The sequence below is a fragment of the Mycteria americana genome, chromosome 18 (assembly GCF_035582795.1).
Source record: "Mycteria americana isolate JAX WOST 10 ecotype Jacksonville Zoo and Gardens chromosome 18, USCA_MyAme_1.0, whole genome shotgun sequence".
Classification (NCBI taxonomy): domain Eukaryota; kingdom Metazoa; phylum Chordata; class Aves; order Ciconiiformes; family Ciconiidae; genus Mycteria; species Mycteria americana.
In genome coordinates this window covers 6,138,550-6,163,852 of record NC_134382.1, presented here as the reverse complement: position 1 = coordinate 6,163,852, position 25,303 = coordinate 6,138,550, and the positions used below count along the sequence as shown (strand labels likewise).

The 25,303-nt window shown below is 44.4% G+C and overlaps 2 protein-coding genes across 3 annotated transcripts in view; one reads left to right on the top strand and one right to left on the bottom strand.

Moving 5' to 3' along the window:
* Positions 1-1,186: 1,186 nt before the first annotated feature.
* On the bottom strand, positions 1,187-5,639 carry DFFA (DNA fragmentation factor subunit alpha). Of its 2 annotated transcripts, XR_012778364.1 has the most exons (7): positions 5,480-5,639; positions 4,755-4,916; positions 4,508-4,638; positions 3,507-3,696; positions 2,960-3,114; positions 2,318-2,421; positions 2,112-2,242 (listed from the first exon to the last, which is right to left on the bottom strand). XR_012778364.1 is itself a non-coding variant. In XM_075520820.1 (6 exons), the coding sequence occupies exons 1-6, from the start codon at positions 5,574-5,576 to the stop codon at positions 2,021-2,023; spliced, it is 939 nt and encodes a 312-aa protein (XP_075376935.1). In that variant the 5' UTR covers positions 5,577-5,639; the 3' UTR covers positions 1,187-2,020. The 2 variants fall into 2 exon arrangements, 1 of the variants encoding a protein (XP_075376935.1); XM_075520820.1 differs by lacking the exon at positions 2,318-2,421 and having other exon boundaries at positions 1,187-2,224.
* A 990-nt stretch (positions 5,640-6,629) lies between these two features.
* PEX14 (peroxisomal biogenesis factor 14) overlaps positions 6,630-25,303 on the top strand; it is a 79,520-nt gene continuing 60,846 nt past the window's right edge. The window contains exons 1-2 of the mRNA XM_075520819.1: positions 6,630-6,694; positions 14,687-14,734. Of these exons, the coding sequence (XP_075376934.1) occupies positions 6,659-6,694; positions 14,687-14,734 (84 nt within the window). The 5' untranslated portion in view covers positions 6,630-6,658. The remainder of the gene's footprint in view (positions 6,695-14,686; positions 14,735-25,303) is intronic.

Below are 25,303 nucleotides of genomic sequence, written 5' to 3'. Positions count from 1 at the left end.
AGAGGAAAAAGCAGCAATGAAAACCCCCCATTTGTTTTTTTCCTTAAGGCTAGACTGGAAGGACCATCACTGCCTTCCTACAAGAATGATCAGCATGGTCTCTGTGACTCCATCTCACGTGTTTGCCTGGAAGTAGGTGAGTTAAATATTCCTAATACACACAGGATTGAAGAAATTATGCTATCTGCTATTTTAAGTAGATGTGAAAAAGCCACAGGTAAAACCCTTCTTTCCTCTTGTACAGCATGAGGAGTAGAATTTCCATTGCCAAGCTGAGCTTGAAAAAAGCAAAAGCATTGCAGCTTTGAGCAAGACTGAAAAACTGGTTTGTAACAGAGAGTGGTAATCACAAGCTGAGACATAAGCTTGCAGAAAAAGCGTGCTGGCAGCTAGTCTACTCGCTGCATGCTATTGCACTTGGTAGCTTTGAGTGCAATAGAGCACGCTTCAAAAATTCTGTTAATGCACAGCTATATTTGCTCTTTCAGAAAGACTTGAACATAAAAAGCTTGTAGCTATTTAACGCAGCAGGAAACCTTTTTACCTGCCATGGCCTATAATGTCACAAGCCAGAAGTGTATACTCTAAGAAGCAATTACTTGCCCTAGCAAAACAGACTGACCAAAAAGGTGACTGCAAGCTTCCCCCCGCAGTCCAGTCAGTTCCCATGTGGGTAGCTTCATCTGAAGTTACCCAAAGTATTTTTGCTTACCTGCTCAAAGCCACTAAACTGTTGAGAATATTTATTAATTACACTGCCAGTTCAACTTTGAGTGTGCCATAATTCATTCCATGTCTACATGCAGTGGGTTCATCTGAATGCCTGCTGGAGGAATACTCATCAGTTGGCATCCTGTATCATTTAAGGTTATGTTAAATCAGAGGGTTTTGCATGATATGAGAAAACATTTGTACCTACTAAAACCTTCTCAGAGGTTTCAGCTCACTTTTCAGATTTTTTCATACACATCTTGTGTTCTCACAAGAACAGATGTGCCAGGTGAGAGTTTGGGTGCAGTCTCACCAGTATGAACATGCACTCTACCTAAATACTTTGGACAGCTTAAATATGGAGTACTTCTGTATTTAATTTCTTCTTCCTCTATCCTTAAGGTAATACTGTACTTATCAGATAGCACATTCTTTAATCATAGCAGCTGGTGGGAGTATCAAAACTAGTCCAACGGTAAGGTAAAAAGGTTTTAATGGTATTAGAAAAAAAGACTTTAACAAATTTCAAAATAAGCCAGTTAATGCAAAAGCATCATGATACTATACTAATGATTAGGACAGTAATACTGACAGGCCAAATACAAGTCTTCTGCCCCACAGCCTTACAAAGCAAGTATTTCCACCTTTGCTGTGTTTTACAAGTTAATGCTTACACTGCACCCAAGAGGCAGGAGTTCCTTACAGAAAAAGCACAGAAGTTAAAGAACTTTGAATTTACTTTAACTGATGAAATTAGCATGAGAATTCAAGTTCCTAGATCCCAGGCTGGAGCTTAAAGCCAGACAGCAGCTGGAAAAACTGCACAATGACAGCTTAGTTGGGCCAAATCACAATAAACCCTACCGAAGAACGAGCACTCTGCATCCAGTGAGCGATCCTCCAAGGGCCTTCTTTCTGTTCATTAACTGTGCCTCAAAGCGTCTTCCACGAGGTCTTCCATCCTTTACATTGAAAATACTGGGAGGACAAAGTAAGCAAACTGCCTGGGGCTTCAGAAGCTAGATCCATCATTATCAGATGGAAGCTTCTGGCTCCCAACCAGGTATTCAAAGCTGAACCCTCACATGCTGTGTTTAGCAATACCATTGTTCTAGTATTCTGCAAAAAGTCAAAATCCCTTTGGTTACACATGATTTGAATCATCACAGGAGTTTAAGCCTCAGGACAATGTCCAGATTCCAGTTGTCTGTAGCCAGACCACAGTATGACCAGCAAACTATGGCTCCCAGGATATATCTTGCTTGTATTGATTTCTAATGCAAAATAAAAAAAAAATTGCGAGCAGCACTTATTTTTTGCGTTTTGAACTAAGCCAGTCTCCCCAGGGTAGTGTTTTCTTGCCCTTTGACGTGCTCCTTAGGGAATGCAAAGTCTGCACTTGTTGTAGACGCTTGGAGAGCTCCTGATCACAGGCTTGTTGCAGAGCTTCAGCTTTCTGCCTGTCCCATCTTAGAGCCGAGGCCAGGGCTTGTGTGTCTTCTTTCAAGACCAGCTGTAGCAAGACAGATTTCTATCAGTCTTTTCTACTAATGCTCCTCCACCACTGACCCCTCTGCCCACATTAAGAACAGCAGTAATGAGACACCTGTTTAATACTGGCAATTTGGTACTGAAGATGTTCCCAGCTTTCACCATCTATCCCGTGGGCTAGTGTATTTCCAATATTCTACCAACACTTAGAGCTTGAAGCTATATTCAGATGTTCAAAGGAAGACAAAGCAGTTACTTAGTTTCTACAGCAGGGAAAAGCATGAGGAGTAAGCCCATAGTATTAGAAAGAACACACTTCCTAATGGTTAAAGTTTACCTAGACTTTCCCTTCCAAGCTAGGGGTTTATTTACACTGTTTTCCAAAATAAGGAGGCTTTTATTTTGATTGGGGATTATAAAAGAAATATAGCTAGATGCATCTGCATACAAAAAAACTTGCTGGTAAGACAGCTGAAGCACTGGCTGACTATGATTTGGCAGAGATCAAAACCAAAATTATTTTGTGGCTTTTCAGGGGACAGACTAGATTACTTGGAACAGTGTCAGCTGGCTATTACAGGGAAGGTCCAAGCAGGGGGTAGTGTTACTGAGGAAGAGAAATAGATTAAACCTCACCACTTTGAGACTGAGCTATATTGACATTAGAGCCTCCAGAAGCAAGGACACCTTCCCCTATAACCTCTCTCTCTCCAGAGGGAGAGATTTGCCAGAATATGGTTATGTCATTCTCACCCACCTCCAGATCTTGACTGTCCAAGCAGAGCTCTGGAGCAGGCTTCTCTTTCAGAGCAGCAAGGATCTGGTCACTGAGCGCTGTTTTGGCTGAAGTGCCTGTACTGCTGGTACCTGTGTCAACCACATCCATCTCCTTTCTTGGTACAGTCTCAGATTCTGAAAAGTAGCAGAATCGTTATATCCCGTGACAAACACAGGACAGGAAAAGCGGCCTGGACTGCTTTGATGGTTTTGAGATTAATAAAATATGCATTCTATCTAGGTGCATCCTCTAACTTAAGAAATCCGTAACGTTAAGGATGACTACATGATTTAAGCTTCTCCCCTGAATTCTACTTTCAGGCCTTGTGAGAAATGCGACACAACAGTGAGAGGACTCCTGGTCTCGCCCAGTCAGATTCTTACACTATACCAGCTATTACATCAACCACGTGAATAGCTGCTAAGCAAGCGACTCACTCCAGTCCTTCACTCTGCCTTATTTATTCCACTCAACTATTTCAGGCATCTCTGAAAAGCTCCTTCTCTAGCATCCTAATGCTCCCTACCTGCTACTTTGCTTAAGATACTGTCTTCATTTTTCAAGGCCTCTAGGTAGAGTTCCAGGAGCTGTCTTGACTGGCGTTCTTCTTCTCGTCTGTCCAGCACCTGCTGCAGGGTGTCCTGCAATACCTGGGTTTTGGTTTCACTTTGGGCAAGTTCTTCTGCCAGGTCTGAACGGGGTACATCGATAAGCACCTTAAAACAATGAGAGTGCTCCTGTTAAATGGACCGAGTAACTCATTGCGTTACACTGATTACAGTACAAACAGCAAGACTCCTGAATGACAGAGCCTCCACCTTCATGAAACCCAGCATGTTTCACAAGGTTTCTTGTCATAGCAAGTCAGGCTAGTTATGAGAGGCTGTAGTGGCACTCCACCAGCCAGCATTCTTTACCAGAAGCCAAAAGGCATCCAGGAAGGTGTGGAATCATGCACATTTTTAACAGAAATCCTGACAACTCTTGGCAATCAAAGTACCACTTCTTAAAAGTGCATGGGAATACACAACGGAAAGCCAGCAGCCTGGCATTTGGGAAGCTGCAGGAGGACAAGAAGAGGCAGTTATCACCATGCCTCGCCACATACAAGGTGTTAAGCAGTCAGATACTCAAATCAATCACCTCTGGAAGCTGACAGCAGCTCTTCAAACCCCTCTGGAGCAGATAGATTTGGCATGCTGCTCAGCCTTCCCTCTTGACACGTTACACAGGTGTCTGGTTTTAAGGAAGGAGCCCACCTCAGTTGCCATTTGGCCAAATCTTGACTTTTTGCCCTCCCACTGCCAGAATTGGAAAGACATGCTGTGAGGGACAATTAGTGATTAAGAGCATCCTCCTCAGACATGAGTGTTTCCCCTCAAGGAGGAATTTGACTCTAGCACCACAGCCAAACAACAGCAGCTGAATTAAGCTTGAGATTTTGTTTACTTATTCTGTTCTCTGCCATCTACTGAGATACATGATGGGCAGAGCCAAGGACAGCAATTAGAGGTTTCCCCACTGTACCTGAAGGTCTTCTTCAGACATCAAGATGATATTAGACAGGTCATCCTTCAGCTGCCTGGCCAACTGCTTCCACTTCTCTGCAGCACTGTCCACTTCATCCACAGACTCCGAGAGCCAGGCTGTTCCACTATCTGACACAAGAGTCATCAGTTTCAGGGGTCATTCCTGACCCACCTGAGACAGCCTAATTTCACTAGGTGTATTCCAAACACCCCTCCCCTTCCACGCTCCCTCATCCACAGAGTACCTAAGCTTTTGCTGGACCATTTCTCATTCTTGGCCAGTGCCACAAACTTGGTGTTAGATGGCAGACACAAAAAGTAATCTTCGTCATCCACAATGGTGCCATCTTCTGCCAGTACTAAGGTGATGGGCTCCCTGGCCTTGTCAATAGCCAGAATGCCACTAGCTGCAGAACAGAAAAAACACTTCATGAAATAATAGAAGTGACATATGCACTGCCCTTCTATTACACCCACCACAAGAGATAAGCAGCTCTTAGTAATTTTACTAAGAGTTACTACGAGTTTACTAAGGCTAGAGATCAGGACCTGCCTCCACGCAGCTCTGCACATCAGCTCTTTTTTAGCACGTGCTCACGAGTTTCCCCTCCAGAAATTAATATTCTTGATGTTCTGATTCTAATTTCTAATACTCTGATTCTAATATTCTTGACATACACATAGAAGAAGGCACATTTCAGCGAAACTACTTCCAGACGCTTACTCCCCCCTCCCTTCACTGTCCCCGTGAGGAAGCGCCAGCCGCAGACCTGCTCTCCTTCCGTCTATTCACGGCACGGATCGGGCCCAGCCCCGCCACCCCCTAGAAACCGCGGCCGGGCACGCCAGGAGGCCAGGCCTCAAACCGGCGGCGCACGGGAGCCCACCGGGGACCGGCGCACGGAGCCGCTGGCTTCCTCGCCCCGCGGCGGCGGCACCTTCAGCCCCGCGGCGGCCGGCCGGCCCTCACCCTTGTCGCGCAGCTCCCGCAGGCAGGAGGCGGCGACGCCGTGCTGCTCCCGCCCGTCCCTCCGCCGCACCAGGCAGGGCTTCAGCGGCGCCGCCATGGCCGCCGCCCGGCTGCGGGGCCGCCCTCGGCGGGCGGGCGCGGTGCTCGCCGGGACGGGCCGCGGGGCGCGCTGGGACGCGGAGTCCGGGGCAGCCGCTTGATCCCGGCTGCGGGTCCCGCCCCGGGGCTGCGGGCGCGAAACCAGCGCCGGCGGCTCAAGGGTGAACGTGAGAGCCGCCGAAGGTGCTCTGCTCCCGGCGACCCTCTCGGCACGCCGCCTTTTGGGCCGGTACGGCTGCTCGGCCCGGCGACCCGTTCGTGTTCCGTGCCCCGGCTGACGGTGCTTTTCCGTGGAGCGGATCCCAAGCGCACAACTCCCGTGTGCACGAAAGACGCTATAAAGCAAGTCTACGAAAAACTCTTCGGGCGTTGGCAGCAATTTAATTACTTGTAAAACAAAGTAATAGGACGAGTGTGCCGAGGTGTATTCAAATAACCCATTCCCGTACAGGCCAGCGTGTTGGTTGTGAAATTATAATATAAACAGAAAAAAATACAGGAATGCAATAAATCCGCCCTGGCATGTGTCGGGGTAGCTCCGCCGAGGCGGGAACGCCCGGGGCTGCCGAAGCGAAGGGCGTTCCTCAGGGGAGCTCCTGCGGGCCGTGCACAGCTGGACCTGTTATGTGTGCCTCGTAGCAGGCTTCTGGGAGCCGTACGAGTCCAACAGCGATGAACGACATCCGCCGTTACCCCTGTCACCAGCGACGCCGAAGCTGCGCACGATGGCCCTGCCGCACCGCCCAGGCCAGCGCGCCTTCTGCCAACGGCCCGGCCGGCTTTTCCGGGCAAGGAGACCGTTTCTGCCAGGCAAGGCAGGACACGCGCGGTCCCCCGCTCTGCGGCTTGCTCCCCCCAGGCGCACCCCGAGCCGGCCCACTCGCTGGCTGCCGCCGAGGCCGGAACCTCATGACAGGAGTGATTCCCCGCGAGGCGCATCGGTGCCCCGGCGCTCGACTCGTTCTGCCTGCAGCGCGAGCCGGTGGGGCCGCGCGGGGCGCGGGGGGGGGGGGGGGGGGGGGGACGGCGGTGAGGGCGTTCCATCGGTTGGGCGGGGATGGATTAGCCGGGCCTGGGAAGATGGCCTCCTCGGAGCAAGCGGAGCAGCCCAGCCAGGTAAACGGGGCCGGCGCTCTGCCCGCTCGGCTCGGGCAGGGGGTGCCAGGGGACGGGCGGGGCGGGGTGCGGCGAGGCCGCCGCCGCCTCCTCCTCCGCGGGGGAGCGGGCGAGGGGAGGGCGCCGCGCCTCTGCCCCCCCGCCGCCTCCTCCCGCCGCGGCCGGCGGTGGGGGGCGCGCGCGGCGGCGCCGGCCCGCTCCGCTCCGCTCCCCTCGCCCGCCCCGCGCGCGCGGCCTCGGCGCCAACCGCCACCCGCGCGCCGCCAACCGCCGCCCGCGCGCCGCCCCCGCACCTGTCGTCAGGGTCAGTGGCGAGGCGGCGGCTGGGGCCGCGTCAGCCCCCGCCGCGGTGGCCTGAGGCCGCCGGAGCCCGGGCGCCCCGGCGAGAGCACCGGCGCCGGAGGGGCCGCGCTGACCCCGCGAGGAAGCGGCGGCCGGTGACAAGCGGCTCCCTGAGGTGCGCGTTGCGCTCCCCTCCCCGTCTCCTGCCTGCCCCCGGCCGGCCTGGCGCGGGAGGAACGGCGAGGGGCTGCTGCCCGGGTGAAACCGTGGTGCTTCGTCACTCCCGGGGGAAACGGTGCTGGGGAGGGCCAGGACGCCCCGCGTAGCGGCTCTGCGCGTCCCGGCACTGCTTTCACCCCGGGTGCCCGGCAGCAGCAGCAGAGCCTCGCATCTCGGGGGAGTTGGTTTTGCAGTTTGGCATCCTGCCCTGTGCGGTAGGACGAGCTGATCCGGGGCACGCTTCACCGAACGGCCAGATGCGGTTCTGATTGGAAGAGCTGCTCAGGCCAGGCCCCTAGGCAGCAGGCATGTGTTCGTTGTAGGGTCTGCATGGGAAACTCAGTAAAGCACTTGAATGGGGAAGGGGAAGCACAGCCAGAGAGAAAGGTGGCAATTTATGTGCCAGCTGGGTTTTGAAATGAGGTGGAGTACCAGTTAGACCAAATGTTGTTTCTGCCTTGCGACTGCGAGGGAGAAAGATCCTTGAACCAACAGGGTAAAAGGGCAGAGCAATAACGGACGTAGTATAAGCATTGTCAAAAACTGAATGGGGAGAGTAAAAGAGACATGTAGGTTCGCCGGCTTGAGTGCATGCTCAAGAAACATACTAAAAGGTTAGGATAGTTTTAAACTGGGACCTGAAATGAATGGGGGAAAAATGGAAGTATGTTGGAAGTAGTTGGAAGTAGCGTATGTAGCGTAGGTTTGGGAAGTAGTATGTAGCGTAGGTTTCTGGTCACTTGCACTGGGTTGCTCATGATCCAGGGTAACTTGTATTTCACTGCAAACTCTACCTCCCTCAAATTTAGTGACCTGCTGGCAGCTCTCTCATCTCACCAGTATCTCGGACAGACTCCTGAGTATGTGATACCAACAGGATTTTGTAAAATCCTTTAGGTGGCTGCAGACGGCCCTCCTGCAGCAGGTAGGAGATGGAAGGTCTGGCTGTTTCAGCAACAGGGACTAAAACAGAGCAAAGTCTGGCACCGACATGCTTTTATGTGCAATCATTCAAATCTATCTGGATTTGACTAAATCACTGTGAACTTCTCTGTTGATGCTTTTGTTTTGGACTGAGGAGGCTGAGTTTGTAGGGAACATTGTTGAACTAAACTGAAATAGAAATAAATTACATAAAATTCATACTCTGACTAACCAGCACAAATCTTCTCCTAGGTTGTGAAAGGCCAAGTTACCAAACTCACAGCAGGCTTGCTGGGCAGCTTTGTATCGGCCACGTGCTTTCACCAGTAGTAGTTTGAGGTGTAGGCATTACAGTCCCTTCCTCACTCTTCGAGTGAATGCTTTCACAATGAGGAAACCTGAAACAACCTGCGACTGATCCATAAGCCACTTGGGCAGCCTGCAACGCAGTTGACTGTAGGTTTCTGAGGAAGAAATCTGGTTGATTGGCAAATGCGGTTCCCTGAGAAACATGCAAGTTCTCTTGAGTTTGGTTATAGTATCCTCCCATTGCACCCTTTTTTTAACATTTATGTAGTGTTGCTTTACCTCAAAAGAGGGCTTGATGTTTGAAAATGAAAAAGTCTTGCTTTTTAGTGGGCCTCATAAATGAAGTCAGAGCACCCCCTGGGTTTTAAAATTAAGGATATTAAGAAAGTCAGAAAGTCACTCTGTCACTGTCCCCATAGTGAAAAATGGGAATGGCCACTCTTACCTCATGCGTAACATGGAGAGTTTTTCAGGCATTGTCTGTAAAGAACATAGTGGACTTAACGCTTGTGCATTCAGGAAGAATTTGAGATAAGGCAGAATACCCAGGCTGCAAAGTTAACTTTTCACCACAGAGACTGTTTTGTGTCAGCTCCTCTGAGGAGGGAGGTGGTCTGAAGCCACTGAGGGTGAAAATGGTCAATCACTGCTCCCCTGCCGGATTCTGTCACACTGTATGCAACAATGCTGGATTCTCAGGCAATAGCAAATTAGTTGCACCCCTTTTGGCTCCTGGCCTGTCATGACTTCACTAGTGGCAGAGTTTGTTTAAAGGGCAGCTCTGGGAGTCTGCCATGCTTCAGGTATGTGAGGTAACACTCAAGTTCAGCTAAAGGGTAGCCATGCTAATATTTACCCCCTCCACGCACACACCAGGAGCAGCCCTGCTTGTATATTAGCTTTCCTCCTTCCCCACATTGTGTGCTTGTGTGGAGACAGAAGGGCTGTTGTGTCCGTCTGAGGCTGTTGGTGCCTGCTGATGACAGATATGCCCGTCTTCACCATCTAGTATGTGTCTTACACTGGTTGCACATTCCCCATCCAGAACTCTAGCTGAGCAGTGTCCAGTGCTCTAAATTCTGTCGGCTTGGATGGGATTTGAGAGAATCTCACAGCTTTGGCTGGAAAAAGGGGGTGTAATTGAAGAATATATAGCACAGTAGATGAATTCTTAAGGGGACAATTTTGGAATAAAACAAAACAATGAAAATATCTTTATTAGTCTACCAGAATGTAAATGCCACTCCTCTTACACAACCATTGCAGTTTTGACACTGTTATCAATGTGTGGAAAAAGTTGTCCCCATTGCACACTAAACATTTAGATAATTTTAAAAATTACTTACTTTCTACCACTGATGATGTTTGTTTATTTATTGTCAAGCATTCAACCTAAGGCTATGAGTAATAGCACTGCCTTGCTTAACATGTTTATGTTTGGGTCCTATCGTGTTTTCTATTACAAATCTAGTTAGTTTAGATGCTGAAAAGGGAGTGTCAGATATCTTTTGGCTTATTATCTGTTTTTCTTAGTTTAATTTTCTCATTCTCGTGAATTAATATATTGCCTCAAGCATTGTGAGGACGGGGGAGTGTTGCAGCTCAAATGAAATCACTTATGTAGATAGAATTATATTTTAAGGTCAATAAACATTTCTACCAGAGATTTTAAAATACTTGGTTTTGTTTCGAAATCATGTTCCTTGGACCTTCAGCAATGTCTTTACTAAAAAATAAACAGAAGAAAAGATCCAATCTTTCTGTTACTATTCCTTATAGTAAAAGAAAGGGAAGAGCAAGATGATGGTATAGCCCATGAAAAGAATAACCTATTTCTGATTTTTCTTGGCTATCAGTATTTCTTTGATGCTGAATACTTTGGCAGTATATTTGGTGAGTCTTCTTGGCTCAGCCAGCCAGCAGCCCAGTCCTCTGGTATTCCATTTAACCGTAAATCCCAGCAGTGTGAGAGAAATTGAAATTCTTTAACGTTAATTGGCCGTAGTGTTGTTGGTTTAGATAAATATGTCTAATTTTTTCCAAGCTGCTTAGTTTGGGACACAAAATGATACCTAATTATCTGTACAATTATGTGCAGAAGCTGAGAACCTTGTAGCCTGAAAGTCAGTACGTAGCTGGTCCGTGTGAGGCATAAAAGTCTTGAAATTGTTAAAGTCAATGGCTGAATTTGGCTTGGTACCAAAATGGTAGTGCAGCCATTGAGGTAGGATAGGCAGAATGGATTCTGTTTGTGGGATTCTTTTGTTTGTTTTATAACACTGGAAGGCTTACATATGAATTTAATGGAAGAGACTGAGAAAGGAGAGATAGTAAGGTGAACAGAATGTACTGGTGTTCCAACATCTTTTATACTTGGTGATGTTCTTACATGTGGTTTAGCAGGGAAGCAAGCAGAGTACTAAGTCCCAAATCTTACTTGTTTTCTTCCTAAAGCTTCATTATACCCACTTTGGATTGAGTCTACCATCTAGCTGCATTTTTTCTTCATGTAAGGAAGTAGTTAAAGCGAATTTAAAAGATGTTGAAAGATGCCCAATTTATTGCTCCAGAGACTTAATTCCCTAGTTGCATTGTTAGTCAATATGTAGGTAAATTTTCCTCCCTGCTTGCCTGTAGCTCTTGACTGTTAAGCCTCTGGATTCTCTGCCTTAAAAGATGGTTTATGGTGAACGTGAACTGTGATGTCCATTGTTTTCATTAAATACAGGCTATTGAACAGCCATCGCATGGAAAGGATGGAATCTTCCTTGACTTGTCTCGGAGCTAACGTGTTCTGGAGGGTTGCTGTCCCCTCCCTTATAACACTAGTTCCTTTGTTCTTGTGCTATGCCTTGTACTTGGAAATCTTGCTGGAAGGAAAACACACATCTCATTTAAAATGTTGATAGCTTTGGACAATTGTGCTGGTTTTGGCTGGGATAGAGTTAATTTTCTTCACAGTAGCTAGTATGGGGCTATGTTTTGGATTTGTGCTGGAAGCAGTGTTGATAGCCCGGGGATGTTTTCGTTCCTGCTGAGCAGTGCTTACACGCAGTCGAGGCCTTTGCTGCTCCTCACCCCACCCCACCCCACCAGCGAGTGGGCTGGGGGGGGGCACAAGAAGCTGGGAGGGGGCACAGCCGGGACAGCTGACCCCAACTGCCCAAAGGGCTGTCCCATCCCATATGGCATCATGCTCAGTATATAGAGCTGGGGAAGCAGAAGGAAGGGGGGGACGTTCAGAGTGATGGCGTTTGTCTTCCCAAGTCACCGTTACGCGTGATGGAGCCCTGCTTTCCTGGAGATGGCTGAACCCCTGCCTGCCCATGGGAAGGAGTGAAGGAATTCCTTGCTTTGCTTTGCTTGTGTGTGTGGCTTTTGCTTTCCCTGTTGAACTGTCTTTATCTCAACCCATGAGTTTTCTCATTTTGACTCTTCTGATTCTCTCCCCCATCCCACTGGGGGGGAGTGAGTGAGCGGCTGTGTGGGGCTTAGTTGCTGGCTGGGGTTAAACCATGACAACAATGCAGTCAAAGTACCATAAATTATCCAACTAATCTTATCTATGTCATCAGGTTATGTACAAGCACATGTCAGAATTTTTGAGTATTTGTCTTCAGGATCGAGACTCTTACCTGTCAATATAATACACGTTTTCTCACAATAACTAAGGCTTAATTTAAAATCCTTCTTTGGGCAGTTTCCCAGGTTGGCCACATTTTGTGTGGAGTGACAGTCCATAAATACTAGTGCAGCTCCTTAGGGCAGAACATATAAGCTCTAGTACTTAGGATGCTCTGGGAATTTTCTGAGGATATGAATTGTGTGGTGGTTTCTTTCTTTCTTTGTGCCTTTGTGACTTTACTGTTTGCACCACACATCTGTAGTTTTTCTCTTTGCAAAGTCATCTTAAGTAGTTAAAATGCTTTGAATTTTCCGTGAAACATGCTCCAGAAGAGCAAAATACATATGTTCTTAGAAAGCTCAACACTTAACGCAAGTGGCTTGGTGGAACAATTCCATGGAAATAGTAGTTAACAGCTATAGGTACTTTTTTGAAGTATTCAGCAGGAATTTTATCTGTGCTGCTCTTTGCCTGCCTCTTCTAAGCAGTTCTGACCCCGTGCTAACTGAATTTGATGAGAATCTTTTCTTTGACTTTAGTGTGCTATGAATGAGGCCCCAATATTGTAGAGTATTAGCCATAGTAAGATACCTGTGTTAGTCCTGGGATTTGACTGAAGAAATAAAATATAGCATATGCACCAATTAAGTTTATCCACAACCTAAACAGGTTCAGTTAACTTATTAATAAATCATGAAAGCCATATTCTTGTCTTGATTCTCGTATGTTTTCCATATTTTTGGAGGAGTGGATGGATCTTGAGACTGTTTGTTATTTTTCTTTCATCCAGCTGTAAAAGATTTGAAAGCAGATATACCATGCATGTAAAAATGGGAAGCCAGTGGCAAGGTTGAAGAGAGAAGCGCCCTTTTCTTGGTATCACATAGCATTGTCTCCGCTACAGACAGCCTGGGCAGTGTGACTTCCTGTATGGTGTTGAAGCTGATATTTACAGTGGTTATGTCAAGTGAATTATTAGCGGCTGAAGTTTTTGCAGATATATAGTGGAGTAACAAAAATGATGGTGACTGCACAGGAAGAGACTAAGGGCCTCTTTAGAGAATCGCTGTCTAGCTGTGAGATCTGGCTGGGCCCTGGTGATGATGCTTATGCCTGGAAGCAGCTGAGTTGCAGTATATTTGAGTTTCTGGCACCCTCTTGTGGTAAATACTTGTTTTTATCTATATTTTTTTTGCGTATTTTGTAGATGGGAAAAAAAATCTTGAGATACTTTGAAGGTGTGGTATACTGCATAAAAGCGATGAATACAATTGGAGCACAGAAAGTCACATAAGGACATTTATGCTATCACTTGAAAGTTTTATTTTTCCCTGTACTCAATGAATAGGATCCCTTTTCTCTAACTGAGCCTCAAAACTTGTCTTCATTACTAATAAAACTGCATTTTTTTACCATTGAGGTCACCTCTCCTAAGATAAAAACCCACAGCGAAGGCAATGTGGTTAGACCATCTTAACATCATGTGAATCCCATTTGAAAGTAGATGGTTGACCAAGATAAGTTTATTTTACAGTAAAACTTAGGTGTCTCTACCTTGGGAGAGCTGATATATGCTAGTTACACAGAGATCAAACTGCTTTTTTTTGGCGGTGAAGAAAGGCCCAGAGAGTAATTCTGTAAAACATGGGACTATGCTAAAATGTTATGCCAGTTCTTGATGGGTGAGTGAATACAAGCAAAACTGCAGGTGAGCCTGGAGGGTGGAAGCTCTTGAATTTTAAGTCTAGTCCAATCTTTGGCTTGCTGTCCTGCTTTAATCAAATAGTTTCACTTTCCTCCTGTGTACCACCCTTTCCTAGTGTGCAAGGTAAGGTGTTCAGCATCTGCCCTAGAACTAGGTCTCTTAATTATGTGTGGGAAACAAGGATGGTACCGGTATTGCTGACATATTGTGAGGTTTAGTTAAATCATAGTTGTTCTGAAATCTTTAGAATAATAGTGCAGAAAACAAAGGGTGCATTATTGGGTCATAGAAATGGGAGAAGCTTGGCATCAAATTAAGTTTAGTCCTTCTAGAGAGGAGAAAGTGAACCATGGAATTAGAGCGAGGTACCTTTGCATCCACTTCAATAGCAGTACTTAGGGCTTCTGCAGCATTTCTTCCCCTTAGTATTGCAAAATTCTTTGCGGATGTCAGGTACTCATCAGGTCCCTTTGAGACAGGCAAGTTGTTATCCTCATTTCATATCAGATGAAAATGTCCCATCTTCTACCATGCAATGTGACAAGTGTTGCCAGCAAGAGTTTAGCAGAGGGAGTCCAGTTTCATTCAGTGTTTGTTCACTGCGCTGTGTATTTCAGAATTTGAGTTAGGGTGAATGTTTCTTTAATGTTCTCTCTCAGTAGTCTCTCTGGCTCTTTGCTGCTGGCTCCCTAAAGCAAATTCTGCAGATTCTGTGAATTCTGTTGTTTTAAATGGGGACTGCTGAAACTATTTTTTTTCTGTTATTCTGACCTTTTTTTCTTCAGTCCATCACAGAACTGCTACTGATGGCAGAAACAAGTGTGTCCGCCTAAATCCTGCTCATGGGAAGAGTGGTCTTAACAGACAAGTATTTCTAATTGTGTCCATCAGGTGGCAATGTAACCTCACTCTTCTTTTTCCTTTACAGGCTGGCTCCTGCCCTGCGACTGAAAATGCAGCATCTCGGGAGCCACTGGTAAGTTCTTCAAGAAGCGGCATATAATTTCTTGCTGATATATAATATACATGAGTTCTCTTTGCTGCATCATTTTGCATGCATTGTTTTGCTTTTCTAAGGAGCTGGTGCTTTGTGAAAAAGGTATAAACTGCCTTATGTTGCCCTGCTGTTGACCTCTGAATTCTGACCTGCAGCCATAACCTCCTGTCTTTCTGGGGTTAGACATGGGTCACCTAGACCACCGAGTTGTCCTTGAGCACGGACTGCCTGTCCTAAGTGTGTGTAATGTATGCTCTTGGTCAGTGCTTATTTAGTAAAGAGTCTGAAGAAAGACTTATGCAGCATAATTTGAACGGAGATTCTTAGTGCTATTGTCTAATAAAAAAACCCTCTGCTACTCAGAGACGTCATTCAAGCTATCTTTATTTTCAGATGCACTCAGAGAGAGCTTAGAAGTGTCTGGCAGCTGGCAGTGCATGTGATCCAATGTTTTCACTCTAGAACCGTTTTGGAAAGAGCTCTGGGATTTTTTGTGTATGAGGATAACTGAGAACCCTGTTTTGTTTTCGTTTTTATAGTGACGCAGAGTGGGAAGTGAGCCACCACTCTCTGGAGCTGCAGTATATTTTTTTTTTTACAACCCTCTTTTTCTTTTTTTTCCTTCCTCTTCAGCCATCTATAACTCAGTCAAAACCTTGCCAAAATTCTTAGCCCATGTTATTGTCCTAAACATATAAATCTCTAATTGAGTTCCTTCTCTGGCTTTCATTTGGTGATCATAGTGAATACAAGCTGTTTGCAGTGAGAAGGCTCAAGTACTTTCCATAATGGCATGGCACTGGCCACATCAAAGCATTTTTACCTTGTAACTCTTATCTGGAGAAGCCAGGAGATGATTTGTTAAAGGAGAGAGATGTGAGTAAAGGCTGTGAACTGGGAAGGGTCAGTAAAGTATATCTAATGAAAGGGCTGTTCGTGAATTCTGTTAAGCTCTGCAGTGAAAACCTCTCTAGTCTAGTAACACTGTGCCATCCCTTAATTGCGTAGACATCTGTATGTGAGATTACCTGAAGTTGTTATTGACACCATGTGCTTTGTGATGGATTTGGTGGTTTGAGGTTTTTTGGGTTGGTTTCCCCACCACCCCGCTTAGAAGGTCATAGCAGACAGCAGATCATCACAGCCTGTGGTGGTCAACAGTTCATTCTCTTTCTCAAGGCAGATTCTAACATTACCTTTGATTTAATTAATTTCTTACTGTATATGCAACTGAAGAATTGCTCAGAGGAAGCACATAGCAGTTGTGTATCTTTCCGTATAGGTGTGTATTCCTACCATATAAAAATATTTATAAATTTAAAGAACTCCAACATAAACTTCACTCTCACAATGGTGAGTCTTGCATGTGCGCTAATTAGAGCCCTTTGAAAGGTGGAGATTTTCTCGTTGTTTTTTCATTATTTTTTTTTTTTATGTTAAACTCTCACAGTCTCTGTCACGTTTGCTTAGGAGTCATTATTGCTTCCAGCTGAGTATCTGTAGAAGCCTTATTAAATGAGCAGTTCAGTTCTGTGAGCCAGATGACCTAACTTCCACCACATTACTGTGGCTTCTCTGTAGCCAGGATCATGCGTGCTGCCTGCTAATGCATGCAGTAGATCTTGGTCCATAAAGCAGACTTGTAGGCACATGGCACCATGTCATAAAAATGTTTACGGAAACACCAGAACAAACTATGGCATGAATCCAACAAATGGCTCTGTATGGGAAAGCCATGTGCTCAGGCATATCATTGCTGACTTCAAATCTGGTGTTAAGCAGTTGAAGAAGACTCACGGAATCTAGAGGAGGGCGAAAAGAGTCTCATGACCAAATTCTGCTCTGTACCCCCTCACCTCTTTTGACTTTATTGGTGACTGAAAGTACTCAGTGCTTCATAGGACTGAGACCCCTTTGGAACATATCAGTGATGTTATGCACAAATATGAGATAGCAGTAGAATTAAAACATCTTGTATTGTATCAGCAGATGTCATTATAGACTCAAACTGTTTTTGTGATTCTAACGGGCACTGTATCCTGCAAGGTGCTAAATACCTTCTGCTTTGTGCTCAGTGGCACTGTCTTCTGTGTACTCTGTACCCCCCCAGCCTGCTGCTTTCAACAGGCATCCAGGGGAAGCAATGATTTCTAGTTGTTTGCAAGGAGACTTCAGCATTCTGCAAGATCACGTAGCAGATGCAGTCTGACGCATCACATTGTGTCCTGCATTTTGGGTCTTCAGAGCACACCTTGCTAAGGTTGATGGCCTTACTGAGGCCTTCAGAATGGAGCCCTGCAAACTCATGTCACACTCCTAATTGCTCTTTCTTCAACCCACTTTTGATGTTTTGAACTACCAAACTGGAGATAAGGGACTCCACGTCCATGCCATTAATCCCTTGAGTTATCCAGTGTCCTTACAATAAACTGTCCCAACTGAAAAATACTCCCTAATAAGAGGTCATTGTGTTATAGTACTGACAGTGGAGAATGAGTTGGAGGGGGATGGGAAAAGCTATAATTTTTGCAGCAGAGAGCGGACACTCATTTCCCTAGCTGTCGGTCTTGGCCCATTAAAATTTGCCGTGTAGCTCCATAGTGGGAAGTGTAACCTTGTGTTAGCAGAGTGTCAGCATCTCGCTCTGCTGCTGTTTACAGCCACGTTTGTCATCGTCAGTGCAGGATCAGCTTCTCCTTGAGTCCAGCTTATCAGTGAACACTGCTGCATCCCTTTCTGCTTGTATGTGCAGCCACCTCTGATAATCCTCTGAACACTTGTGGAATTGGAATAGGTTTTGTCTTTTTGCAACCACTCAAAGTCCTGGGATGCGCAGAAGATGTAACCACATAGGACAAAACCCCTTTCTGTGAGGTTAAAGCGTTAGAAAATCCCCTTTTCTTCTTGAATCTTTGTTTCTTTGGTCTAATTTCTCTCTTTAGTGTAATTATGTTGTCTATTCTGCTTCTCTTTTTAGCTTGTTTTGTCTCTCCCTAGCAGCGTCTTGTAGCTTTTTAACCATACTGTGCTGCTTTTGAGATGTTTTCAAGAGCTTGAATATGGTTGTTATTGGCCTTTGCTTTCTGCCGAATCTGCTGCAGTCTAAATTACAGCTATGAAGGTTATACATATGACTGCCCCTAACATGAGCCTGGGTTGTAGGAAAAACCTAAGGAAGCAGAGCCTGTAAGCGAGGCCTTTCCACACGCTGCTTGTTTGTTGTTTTGGTGGGTTTTTTTTCTTGCCACAAAACATACCCATTCCCTTGCTGGTGCTTGGTATCTAGATGAAGTACTAGTTGTAAATATAAAAGTACTGGTTGTAAATGTAAAACACTCTCTTGGTTTCTCACCAAGTTACAAAATCCCTGGATTGTGGTATGAGGAGCAGAGTATTTTCTTTTGCAGGATTATTTAACTTCTTTTATTTTTAGCACATGCTGTTTCTTTCTGTTTCTTGCTGCAGATGATAGCAGTTAGCACTGAAATATGGACATTTTATTCCCTTTTTTACAGGCTGTTGAAAGGTACAAGGTAACAAGTTTGTTGGTATGTGCTGGAGCCCTCATGGCTTTTCCCCACCCTTTGTTAAACTGATTTTCAAATTTTTAGGGGTCATGATAATGGCCAGAATACTTTTAACACCTCTTTTTGTGCAAACATCATAGGGTACACTGCAAACATTAATTATCGTGTTTAGGGAATATGTCTGTGTTATCTCCATTTTCTAGGAAAGCTAATTGAGATATACAGGTTAGCTGTTTAGCCAGGTTTATCCAGCAAGTTGCAGCATAGATGCGAGACCTAGTCTGTTGGCCTGGTAAATGAGGTAATTTCTATTGCAGGGGCTTCGTTCTGCCCCTTTTATGTCTTTGTAAAAGCCCCTAGCCTTGCATGTGTAACACATTTTTTAAAAGTGATTGTACTTCTTTAATTCATCCTTTTTCTGGTGATTGAGGAATTTGGTGATTGAGGAATAATGAAAAAAACAGAGAGCAGAAAAGAGACTTGATATTTCTATATCCATCGCATATCCACAGGCACAGAGTCACATCAGTCAGTATGTCCGTGCTGAACACATGTGGTGTTTGTAGCTATGTTTGATCTCCTGAACCATCAGTTGAGGTCTCAGATTGAAGCCATGATGTTGGGGCTTGGTTATAGGCATATTTAGTTCCTCTACGTTTTTTGTGTTCAGTTGCTAGGTTTCCTTGGAAGTAAACCAGTAAAATTTGTGATATGTGTTTATAATGGATAAAACTTACCCTTTTCTCAGCTGTCTGGATTTGGGTGCTTAGCATTTAGTGACGGGCAATAGAATTACTAGATTCTCGCCGTTTTGTTGCCTCCTTTTAACCCTTATCTATTCTGTTAAGCTTCCTCTTAAGTAGAGTATGGTTAAAGAGAATTTCATTTAGGTTTCTGAGGAAGGAGCTTTGCAATCAGGATTTTAAGTTGGACTACTTCTAGCTCTAACTGGTGTAATTAGAAGTTGACGGAGCCTAACACTAACAATACTGTTGTCTTTAACCATGTGAACAAAACCATGAGTGGGAATGAGGAAAGGTTACAGAACTGCGTCATAAGATTTGAGAGAGCTTGTTGGGGCTAATGTTAGTTAAGAGTACTCAGAATCCACTTTTTATGATCAAGTCTTTGGGCAGATTGAGAATCCATGTCCCTCTTACGAAGTAGTAGATGGTCTTTCTGCCCTATCAAACCCTACAGAAAACAAGATACGTGGGAATTTTTTGAAGATTTTCCTTTGACTGAAATTGTTTGAAATGAAGACAAGAACGATATTTTCACTGAAAAACTCATACTTCGTTTTCTGGAACACATTCTTACACAAGGAATACCATGTAGTATCCTTATCCTTTCTTTTAAAGTTCAAAGATCTAGTCTAGATTTGTATAAAATGTGATCTTTTTCAGAGGGACTTTTGTTTCCAGAAACGATGTCAGGGACCAGAGTGTACTGGTGGGATACTCCCCATCACACTTTTGCTTTCCATTTTCCCACCCTTTATTGTTTAAGACAAGATTTATACCTGTTTACTGTACAAATTTTCTGTCTGCCACAATGGGTTTGTTCAGCGTGGTGGCCTACGCTGAAAGATTCTCTAAAAGTAAATCTATCCAGAGGGGATTTCCAGACAGCCAGAGTCAGTAGGCAACTAACTTATAGCCCCCAGTGAAACATTAGTCAGGATAATTTACCACTGTCAGCAGGGGAGAGAGAGAGACTTGCCAGCTTTGTGACCTCCGGTACAGGCAGTAGCCCTGGTGGTGTGGGCAGGCTTCAGTTTGTTTGGGGAGGTCCTGAATGTGTTGCTGTGGCTTCCCAGTGCTGGACAGCAATTCCATTAGGCTGTGGAGGTCAATTGCTGTGCAGAGTTTGGTTGTATTGGGCCTGGAACAGGGAGCCGGAGGTGTGTGACTGCCTTACAGAATATCCTTTGGTTTGCTGCAAAGAGAATCTTATGATTTACTAAGCAGACCTCTCTTGTGTTTGATCTTCTGAGAAGTTTTTGTCTCTTACTTTTGTGTGTTCATTGACTTCTTTTGTTGTTCATGCAAAATGTACTTGCTTAATCTGTCAATTCCTTTTACTCTGTTGATTTAGACAAATATATTAATATGTGCAAAGCACACAGATGCAAATTTACTTACTGAGCGTAGTTAAAGGAACACTGTCACGTCAAGTTAAATTGCCTGTTTGAGTTCAATGGGAAAGTTTTCTTGGAATACCTTTAAATCCCAATTATAAAAGAGGGTGGACTATAACAGTTTGGGATATAACTTCTGTTGTAGCATTATATGTTAATGTATGAAAGCTAGAAACTTGCAGTAGTTACAGGCCAAAGGAGGTTAAGACCCTATCAGACTGTACAATATGTAATAATGGCTTTGCCCGTCCCTAAGAGCTTACAGGTTAAAGGACACTTTACAGCCGGTGGGTGAGGCAGCGTAACAACTAGGATAGGTACGGTCCTTTTCTATTACTAACAGTGTGGTGAGTTAGCAGCTTATAATCTTTTCTGTGCACTTGTGCAGAAGAGAGCTCTGAAAGCAATTCCTGCTTGCTTTTCAGGCAAACGAACATTGCTGGTCAGAAGACTTTTAAGATAGTTTTAAAATAGTTGTAATATTCCATGTAGTTCTTTACAAAACATGCAAGGAAATTAAAGTACTAGGAGTTAGGTTAGAATCTTTTTTAACGTTAGGTATGATTTGACTTCCAGAGATCCCAGATCTCTCACTGAAGGTAAAATGGAAGCTACAGTGCTTTGTGACATTGGAAAAAAACACTGGCACACAGTTAGGAAATACTTAACATTACTTGATATTTTCCCCTTGAGGAAAATGAATTTAATTTTTTTGTTTATGTTCACGTGATGTTTTGGAGGTCTAAACATGCTACACCTACAAACAATTTTTTACAGATCGTGGCTTGCTTTGCTATAAGCCGGCTGTTCTGTATCGGTTGGCAGCCCAGCTCTTTGCCTGCTCAGAGAGATCAGAAGCACTTTGCTGTGTGCATCCCAGCTGCTGGAAAGGGTACCTATTAATTTCAAACAGGTGACAGCACACAGCAAAGAGGTGCCTGCACAGTGTGCACTTTGGTAATGATGGGTTGTGGGATCAAGGTGAGATAATAGTATCATTTCAGCTACATGTGTGTGGAAAGTGTGCGATGTGCAGAACAACTTGTAGAGGGCAGCAATTGCCCACAGTTTTTTCTGCTTAGGGAGAGGAGGGACCAGCTTAAGAACTTCACAGGAGTGTCTGCCTTTTTAGCTTCTTGAAATAACTTTATGCGGGAGACTTGTTCTTTGGAGTGCCTCTTGACTCCATATTATTAAATTCCTAACCTGGAAAGTGTTGCTAGAGATTCTTAATTCCTCTCCTACCTCTGATACCACTGAGCAGTTGGACTCCATTTGCCCATATCCAGATGCTGCGTGTGTCATTGTTACTGCAATCAGAAAGAGTCTCGTGACAGCTAGTGACAAGATTATAACTGCCTACGTGTGATAATTTTCTTCACTTCCTGGCTTCTTCCTACTTTTACCTGGGAGGTCATGCCGTATGAAAAAATTTGCAATGTCTATGGCATCTTTGTTGTGCCTCAGAGCAAAGGATATGTTGCATCTTCATCACGTTAAAAAGTAAGGTAGCTGGGACACAAAAGGCAGAATGGCTTATTCAGGAACTTGAAAGAACTTTCCCCCAATTTGACGTACAGGAATACATCCTTCGGATACTTCTGATGCCAGCACCTTAAGAACCAAGATTTGCCAAACTAGGAAGTTGAGAGTTGGTATAATTCTTAGATTTGGAGTTCCTAAACAACTTACTGGAGAAGAGACTTTCCCTGCTTTTCACGTTTCTTGTATTTCTCTTATGTCACTTACATTGCAAACCCTTCCAAACATCTTAATAGGGTGGGTTTTTTTTGGTTTTGTATGCGTGTTTACATAGCTCTTCTTGTTATAATTGTACAGACCATGCCTTCTTCCCAGTTGTGATCCCGTAACTCACCACTGCTACTTTGACAATTGCCTTTCTGGAAAAGTAACAATGAAAATATGCATAGTTTTTTAGTAAAAGTGTTTTACAGCTGGAGAGAAGCAAGAGAAACAGCTTCATATCATCAGCCATGTTCATGATATGCCCCACTTTTTTATATTATCTGTTTTATCTTTTGGTCGGAGCAGGATTTTCCTCTGCTGTCAATTCCTAGTGTCTTGTCAAGCATCTGAATGGCCTGAATGATGGTATTCCTTGGGATACAGTTCTACAGCAGAGTACATCTCACTGGAATGGAGTTTCCCAGCTATACAGTGAGAATTTCCTGTGTCTTCCTTCCAGCTTGCTTCTCCTGTTTGTTTTGTGTGCCACCCTAAGTGATTCCTTTCCTCCTTAAGCATCTGCACCCTTCAGATGTTTGCAGACAGTTATCACATCATTTCTCCTTTCCCCCACCCCCATCCTGGTCTCTTAGCCAAGCTCTACATATTTAGCTCATTTAATCTTTCCTCATAAGTCAAGCCCGTAATTGACAGCTCTGACACGAAGAGTCGCATTGGTTACACATGCTGCCAACAGGATATAAATACTTTCTGTGCGGTGATTGAGAATTGCAGTCAAGACTGAGACGAGCCCGCGCCCCCCCCCCCCCACTATATTTTTGACATCCCCTTTCTCAACATCAGGTTGCCACAATCCCGTAAAGATGGACTTAGTTCTTACTGTAATGGTCAGCTACCAAGCACCCAGTATGCTTCGAAGCAGTGGTACCAGATCACTTGGGAAATTCAGTGCTAAAGCCCCATGGGATTCCAGTCTGACCCTGAATTCTTACAGAGGTGGTGTGCTCTATACTTCTCTTGCCAGGCATGCAGGTGCCTCAGGCTGCTGATGGTCACTCCTTCTGGGAAGGCAGAGCTGAGCTCCATGCAGGCATGTTACCTGAAGTGAATGGGTCTTGCTACGCACATGCAAAATGAAAGAGGTGTTGCAACCAGTACCCCCTGCGCATGTGTTTATGCAGTGCCATCATGAGGCATGCAGTGCCATCGTGAGGCTCACAGCACTGGTGCTGGCAGGGATCTCTTGTGCAGATACTCTTGGCACTGACCTTCTTCACTGCACTTCCTGCCAAGAGGAAGCTCAGGATGCTATTGATCCGATTGGCATGGTTGTGAACAAGTTCGGGGTTCTTGCCTATACATGTAGGATCTGGGAAGAGGCTTTTAGTCTTACCCAGAAGAGTATTGGAGGAAGAGGTAACTCCGTACTGCATGTCCATGTCTTGGTACATACAGATCTGTTACCAGCTAAACATATTTGGAGGTTGCTTTCGATTACTTGTCTCCTCATGTTTGTTGCATTCTCTTGAGGAAGATAGGTGCAGCTAACAAAAGTTGAGGAACTGGTAAATGAATTGTCTAGCTTCTAATGTTGTATTCTGTGAAGCTTCATATGATACAGCTTCCCCAGCGGGACTAGTTCACAAACATTACATGTATTATTGCAAAGCATGCAACATAAAGAGAGCATTTATGAAAGGGAATATCAGAGGAAACATTATAGCAGGGACCTTTATAGCCTTTCCATTATTATGGTTTAAATCTTGACATGGTCTTTATTTGCAGTGACACTGGGACCAGTAAAGAAGTGTTTTTTCTCTTCCCCTCCCCTCCCCTTTCTCCCATCTCCTTTTCATTCTTTTCTTCCACATCCTGTTCTGAAGCTGTGGTGCAGAGATACAAATCGTTAAACATGCAAGTAGTCAGAGAGCCAGGTTTCAGTTTGTGTGGAATCAGCCCCTTTTGACTCAGAAGTTGGAAACCAGATGACTCACTGTGATGCATGTTTGTTGTTTTTAATAACTGTCATTTTGCAAAACATGGTCAAAGCTTCAAACCATGACTTCTGGAGTAGGGGTGGTGTGTATTTATTTTTAATTTGGGAGGCTATGAGCTGGAATGGGTTTGTAGCTGCAGTCTTCCCTTAAAATCTGAGATAAAATAAATTAAAGCATTGGCAATGTGAAAGATTTTTAGAGAGATTTTTTTCCTGTTACCTGAAAAAATATTTATTTTCTTGATCAATTACTTGAAAAGGCTCCAGGTGCCAAACATCTGGTGGGATTGTAGGCCCCTGGTTTATGTATATGGTTTTTAATATATACCCAAAGGGACAGGTTTCTTAAAAAGAAAGCGGGCAGATGTTTTTCATTTGTGGAGTTTTAAAAAATAAATGCCATTCCTGCTTTATCATTCCAATTTCTAACAAAATTGTCATCTATCTCCTTTCTTTTATAAGAAGCTAGCAAATGTAGTAATTTAGTGGCAGAATTCCCTTTCAATAAAATCTCTTAGCAGTATGGAAAATATGAAAATATGTACACATTTCATTTTCTAGAAATTTATTACTACTTGTACAACAGTTTGTAAACTATAAGCTCAGTATTAAGTGCTTTATGAGCTTTTTGTGTTTTCCTTTCTAATTTGCCTCAAGAAGTGTTGTTTTAATTTGCGGAAGGTCTACAGATTTGTTTTGCAGGTCAGTTAATTCACAGTGTCAATCTACAGCCACTCCATCACAGAAGAATGGAGGTATACCAGTATAAAATCTATATATATGAGAACAGAATTTGACCCTAAATAGAAAAACTGTATGTAGTGGCCTAATGACAAAATTCATTGTGATCATGGATTGTCCTCCAGTTCAGTTTTCAGATTTGGATGCTTTGTAACCATTTCTATCATGATTTATATTATGGTCTTTTGCAATTGCTATTGCAAAATGAAGTGCTGTGGTATTGTCCAAGGGAGGTAGACTCCTAGCTTACCTCAGCCTGTTGCTTCTTGTTAGAGAGTAAAAAAACAGCTACTGATTTAAAGCAGAGAGTTCAAGTTTGGGTTCTGCTTTTAGACTGAGACGGGGCATCTCTCTAATGGTAAAAGTGCTAGGAAAAGCATATTGCCATTAGTCTGAGGAAATACGGATATATGTGCTGGCTACTCCTGGACAGCTGT

What these genes read in the sequence shown, in the direction of transcription:
- DFFA (XM_075520820.1), bottom strand. Translation starts at nt 5,576, where the DNA reads ATGGCGGCGCCGCTGAAGCCCTGCCTGGTGCGGCGGAGGGACGGGCGG. An exon ending in TGTCTGAAGAAGACCTTCAG is followed by an intron (nt 3,697 to 4,507) that starts GTACAGTGGGGA and finishes CATTGTTTTAAG; the next exon opens with GTGCTTATCGATGTACCCCG. An exon ending in TGGACAGTCAAGATCTGGAG is followed by an intron (nt 2,225 to 2,959) that starts GTGGGTGAGAAT and finishes GTCTTGCTACAG; the next exon opens with CTGGTCTTGAAAGAAGACAC.